General features: G+C 39.2%; 1 protein-coding gene across 1 annotated transcript; it reads right to left on the reverse strand.

The window, feature by feature from the left end:
- Positions 1-266: 266 nt before the first annotated feature.
- LOC129181161 (uncharacterized) lies at positions 267-3,860 on the reverse strand. Its single transcript, XM_054775932.1, has 3 exons — positions 2,520-3,860; positions 1,092-1,608; positions 267-335 (listed from the first exon to the last, which is right to left on the reverse strand). Exons 1-3 carry the CDS (start codon positions 3,290-3,292, stop codon positions 267-269), a joined length of 1,359 nt encoding a protein of 452 aa, XP_054631907.1. The 5' UTR covers positions 3,293-3,860.
- Between the last annotated feature and the right edge of the window lie 2,666 nt (positions 3,861-6,526).

Below are 6,526 nucleotides of genomic sequence, written 5' to 3' on the forward strand. Positions count from 1 at the left end.
CTTAAGTTCTTTTCATCTATCACTTTCATTTCTCTCTTTTCTCTGTCTTTCATTCCTTTTGGAGCTTTCTATATGGTACTTTTTACTTTCTGGTATAATTGCTGTAAATTCTCATTGTTGTCTTTGGTGTTTGCTTGCTTGTTTTTCTGTGTGTTAGAGCAAGAGGGATCCTCAAAGCTAGGTAAAATCCTAGCCTTTGCAACGGGTGCAAGTGTCATCGCTCCGGTTGGCTTCTCCCCTCAACCATCAGTTGATTTCTTGCATGATCAGCCTGTCAGCTCCAGATGCTGTTTGCCAATGGCAACACCTGCATCAACTGCCTTAAGTTGCTGCTGCTTGACACATACGAGGATTTCAGGGAGAGTATGGACTTTGCATTAGGTAACACACAGGGTTTTGGTACAGAATAATATATGGACTGTGAACATTCAAGCTTAGCCATTTGCAGAAAAATCTTGCATTTGATGCTATTACAGGTAACTATTACAGTTTGAAAAAAAAAACAAACACATTTTCAGTAGTGAGCCCAAACTTTTTTTTTCCCAATAACCAATGCATTCACAGGCTGTATAGAATACCTTTTTTCTGTCACATTCTTTTTTGATCAACTAACTAAAACTTGGAATATATGTGACGAGTGGAGTGGTTGGGAGGTTATTTTATTTTATTTTTTTAGGGTATAGAAGCCCAGTGGTGCAAAAAAAGCTAAATGTTGGTTACATTATTCAGTTTGTTGTGAGATAAACTGTTTAGCTTAGCACTTTGCATAAAAGTACTATATGCAGCCATTTACCATGTATCTGTTAGAATACAATCCACAGTGTTCTAGTACTCAAGCATCCTTGTTACTGTTCACTAATAAAATTCGCCAGGCCTAAAAATAATTGTATGCCGTGGTTACCATCATCACTCAGTGGGTCTACTGTCTCTTGAATTCTGTTCAGAACTGTTTGATTTACATTAAAGTTGTTTACTGGAACAACAATATTGTTTTCAGTCTCTAACTGTAGAGGGGTGTCTTCATTGATTTCCAAGGTATCATTTCCTGCTAAAATGTCCTGAATTGCACCAGCAATTGCACTGTTAAGAACCCCTCTCTGCCACAGTTGGAGAGGTGTTTGTCCTCCTTGTGTGGATAATCCATGATTGTTCCACTGATTTCGGAATTCTGCAGCCGCCCTCTGAACTCTTGGCAAGTAGATGTAGTGCAGACAAAACAGATGGAGTTCATCTGTAGAATCCAGTATGCCCTCATTTTCCATGAAGGTGAAGAGGTTACTGAAGTGGAATGAGACAACTCTGTTTAGCTCTGCCCACAACCGTTCAATCCTCTGATTGTGGACACTGCGTCCAGTAATGACACTGCCTCTGTTTAAACCCCTTCTCTCCAGCATATACCGGGCAACTGCTGTGTTCTCCATGCCATGGTCACAGCGTACTCTTAAGGGAAGGCCAAAGCTCTGTACACCAGTACAAAACAGTTCCAGTACGCTTGATGCCCTGTTGTTACTGAGGCACTGCAAGTATATGATGGTCCGGCTAAAGCCGTCAACACATCCATGAAAGACCAACCTCCACCTCACCAGCTTATGGTTTCCATCGATGTGCCTGTGGGGAGAAAAATTGCCAACATTTACTACTGTATTCAGTCTTGCGATAGACCCCACACCAAACCCCCACCTACCTGCACTCTGTAGGAACATACAGCTCAGTAACTTTTAATTTTTAAAGTCTTCCCTCAGTTTATAAGCGATATCGCTCATAAACAACCTTTCTAGGACAATAATTAGTTAAAAGACGGCGCTTTTTACAGCCGAATCGATGTTATCTTCGACTTGATACATAATGCCTGTGACCTCATGACGTAGCTTTGACAGTTATTTCACGTTGAAGAAAGTGTACGTCCGTAAACTGTAACCCGTATTTGTAATTTTGTAAAGCTGTAACTATGAGTTGCATTCTTACAGATAATTAATACACTGCATAATCTATGCATAATCTATGCGTGGTTTGACTCAAACAAGAGTTTACAATTTTTTTTGTAATTTATGCACAACTATAGACTAACATGCACACATTTTTAATACGTGCACGATTTTTATGTGTACACGCACAAAACTTTTGACGGTAACCTTACCCCATATATTAATAATTCATATTTCCCCTGCAACTCTATGATTCCATTCCACAGATATGCTTTATGTAAAGTCATATGGTGTGTTGGAAGCTTTGCAGCCTGATGGCTGTGAGCTTGCAGCTGTGTGTTTTAGCATACAATTAAAACACATTGATTTGGCAAAATTAAATGAGAAAAACAGGCTAAATTCCCCTAAAAATGATGGCAGTGGTTCCAGCAATTCAGTCATTGTTAATATTGTGTTTTTTGTGGCATAGACTTCAATACCATATCCACTGTAATGTGCTGTTTTAGGCTGCAAGAGTAAGAATGTCTGTATACATATATTACCAGTGTGTGTGTTCAAAGAACCAAACTTGATGTAATATTACAAAACACTCACCATAATTGATTAGGAGTCTGAACATTGTAAATTCTTCGGCGAATTGCACGGCGGCGGCGGAAGGCCCGTCCAACTGGGTCAAGCTGTTGCAGGCAACGTCTCACTCTCCAACGCTGTATTCTAATGTTGCGTGATCGGAGGCCTCCGAGCACATACCTTTCTCCTGCATTTGGGGTGGTTTGAAGGATTGCACTAACAATGTCAGTCAAGGCCTCATCAGACATTGCTGTGTAAGTCAGTGGCCCAATTTGAAGTTGCTGTCTGTGCCTGTACAATGTCCTTCTGCTGATTCCAAAACATACAGCTATCCTTTGCCAACTCATTCCAAGGGACAAACAGTAGGTAATTTGTTCATGGAATATATTGTACTGAGGGCGACCAGGATGACCAGTTCTGATTGTTGGTGGTGCTCTTGAAGTAAACATATCCCTTTGTCTCATTTCCACAGATCTTGAGTTTTCATACGAATTTATGATGGAACAAAAACATGCATAGAGTGCCTCCAGTGCACCTAAGCTTCCTTGAATGTCACCCCCTTCTAACTGCTGGCTTATTGAGAGAAAGAAAGAAATTGTCCGTGCATATCCGTTAAGCTCACAGAATAATCGTTCCAAAATCATGCTGTCATGTCCCAGGCTGTCTGTTTCCCTTACAATGGTCTGAACACACCTCATGGTATTAGTGAAAAAAATAGCAATGTCCTCCTCATTACCATTTACTCCCACAAACAAAAACTGAACTTGAAAAAGAAGGTAAATAAGTGGAAAAATCATGACTACTTTGCTACTGTTCTTAAAAAAACTATAAAGTTGTCCTTGAAAGTGCTGCTGCTTGATTTGAATGCTCCCACGTAGCTTCAGTTTAGCTAGCAGTACTCTGAGAAGGTCCAGGCTTTATTTTTAGGGCTGTAAGCCAATCAAGGAATGAGGATTTAAACTGTCTTCCTGTTTGATCAAACTAACTTCCTGTTCAATTATACTCTTTCACACATGGTACAATTCCCTCTCACATAAACCATCATAACTTCTTAAACACACAATCATTGTCATCATTGAGTATGATTGTGTTTTTAAGAGAGTATGATGGTGTATGTGTGAGAGTATGATAGTGTATGTGTGAGAGTATGATGGTGTATGTGTGAGAGTATGATAGTGTATGTGTGAGAGTATGATGGTGTATGTGTGAGAGTATGATAGTGTATGTGTGAGAGTATGATGGTGTATGTGTGAGAGTATGATAGTGTTTTTAAGAGAGTATGATAGTGTTTTTATGAGAGTATGATGGTGTATGTGTGAGAGTGTGATAGTGTATGTGTGAGAGTATGATGGTGTATGTGTGAGAGTATGATAGTGTATGTGTGAGAGTATGATAGTGTATGTGTGAGAGTATGATAGTGTATGTGTGAGAGTATGATAGTGTTTTTAAGAGAGTATGATAGTGTATGTGTGAGAGTATGATAGTGTATGTGTGAGAGTATGATGGTGTATGTGTGAGAGTATGATAGTGTTTTTAAGAGAGTATGATAGTGTATGTGTGAGAGTATGATAGTGTATGTGTGAGAGTATGATAGTGTTTTTAAGAGAGTATGATAGTGTATGTGTGAGAGTATGATAGTGTTTTTAAGTGATTATGATTTATGGCCCAGACAATACTGTGTGTGAGAGAGTATGATTATGCATGTAAGAGGGTATAGTAGTGTTTGTGTGAGAGTATAGTGGTGTACATGTGAGATTATGATATTGCGTGTGAAACCAAGTATGAATTATCTCTCAAGGGGCCTCTCATATACATACATACAGTACATACATACAGTACATGCATACATACTGTACATATATACTGTACATACATACAGTATATACAGACATACATACAGTACATACTGTACGTACATACATACATACATACATATGTACATACATACAGACATACATACAGTACATACTGTACATACATACGTACAGTACATACATACTGTACATACATACATGCATACATACATACATACATACGTACATACGTATGTACGTACAGTACATACATACATATATAAATACATACATACATACATACATACATATATACGTACAGTACATACATACATACATACATACAGTACATACATACATACAGTACATACATACATACGTACAGTACATACATACATACATACATACATACAGTACATACATACATACATACGTACAGTACATACTGTACATACAGTACATACATACATACTGTACATACATACATACATACTGTACATACATACATATGTTCTTACATACATACATACATACATACATACATACATACATACATACTGTACATACATACATATGTACAGTAGATACATACTGTACATACATACATACGTACAGTACATACATACTATACATACATACATATGTATAGTACATACATACTGTACGTCTGTGTAGGCTCTCAGTCGTACAGGAGTTGTCCATTGAGGGAAAGGCTTCTTGAGACGTCATCTGTACTTCTGTGAAGAAGGTGTCAGACGTTTCGCTCCTCATCCGAAGAGCTTCGTCAGCGAACTAACAAGTGCTGGTATCCTAGGCCTTAAATACAGTAAGAGTGGGTGGAATTGGTGTGCCAACACCCTCCTTCTATTGGTTCCTTACACAAAGACTGGGAGGAGTGGTGGTCCAATCCTCTCCTGCCATTAGCACCTCTGATCAAAGGGAAGTGTAACTCCCTGTAGTTGGGTATGAACGACTCTGATACTGGCTCGTTAGCATCTATTGTTCTGGCTCGGCCCTGGCTCCACCTCATTTGCAAGACTAAGAGCTGTGGGTTTTGGTCTCAGTAACCTGCTGAACACAGGGTCCAAATTAAACCTCAAACCACCATTCCGATTCAATGATGGGTTCTGTTGTTTGACAAAAATAGCTTCCTTTACTCCTCTTTCAAACCATCTGTTTTCTTTGGCCAAAATCTTTACCTCGCTGTCCTGAAAAGAGTGATTGGTAGCTTTCAGGTGTAGATGTACTGCTGATTGAGGACCACTAGAATTGTCCCTGCGATGTTGATAAAGCCTTTTTTGGAGCATTTGCTTAGTTTCCCCAATGTAGTGCTCTTTGCAGTCCTCATCTTTACAGTGGATGGAATAGACCACATTGCTCTGTTTTTGGTTTGGAGCCATCTACTCCGCTATTTAATCTAGCATTATTTCTATAAACTACAGTGTACTTGTGATCATTCACCAAGTCATTAGATTCATTGATGAAACAGTTGTACTGAACTTATTTTAACACACTCAACAATAATCCAGTCAATAGACATCAATGGCAAAATCTACTTGGAATAATTATTTACCCACTTAGTACACTTTTTTCCTACAATTGTACTGTACTGTACTGTACTGTACTGTACTGCACCCTACCGTACTGTACTGTATTGTACTGTACTGTACCGTATTGTACTGTACTATACCGTACGGTATTGTACTGTACCGTACTGTACTGCACTGCACTGTACTGTACCTGTACCGTATTGTACTGTACTGTACTGTACTGTACTGTACCGTATTGTACTGTACTATACCATGCTGTACTGCACTGCACTGTACTGTACTGTAAGTCCAGCTCATTTTGGCTTTTTACAGGCCTGTTCTCCTTAAGAGAGGCATATTTAGAATATGTTTTCTACTTTTCCCACAGCTACAATTTGGCAGGAAGTAGATGAGAGGCTTCCAAGTAGTTGCAGTCTATCATTAGAGTACATGGCCTCCATGTTTCCATGCAGAGAAGTAGAGAAGAGTGTTTGGCTTTCAGGGCGTTGCTGTGTCATTAGGAGAGCTTTGGGTGTGTCTGCAGCCACAAACTGCACTCCAGGCCACAGCACAAGAAACATCTGTCTATGATGGAGCACCAAGGTGCCCCCAGTAGACGTTACCGCTCTGTATGTTTCACAGTTCATTCATTCAGATACTCATACAACTTCCAAAATGTTTGAAGAATGGTTTCATGAACACAAACGCA

Source organism: Dunckerocampus dactyliophorus, chromosome 5 (genome assembly GCF_027744805.1).
Source record: "Dunckerocampus dactyliophorus isolate RoL2022-P2 chromosome 5, RoL_Ddac_1.1, whole genome shotgun sequence".
Lineage (NCBI taxonomy): Eukaryota > Metazoa > Chordata > Actinopteri > Syngnathiformes > Syngnathidae > Dunckerocampus > Dunckerocampus dactyliophorus.

What these genes read in the sequence shown, in the direction of transcription:
- LOC129181161 (XM_054775932.1), bottom strand. Translation starts at nt 3,292, where the DNA reads ATGATTTTTCCACTTATTTACCTTCTTTTTCAAGTTCAGTTTTTGTTT. An exon ending in CAGACTCCTAATCAATTATG is followed by an intron (nt 1,609 to 2,519) that starts GTGAGTGTTTTG and finishes TTCTCCCCACAG; the next exon opens with GCACATCGATGGAAACCATA. An exon ending in TCCAACTGTGGCAGAGAGGG is followed by an intron (nt 336 to 1,091) that starts GTTCTTAACAGT and finishes GTATGTGTCAAG; the next exon opens with CAGCAGCAACTTAAGGCAGT.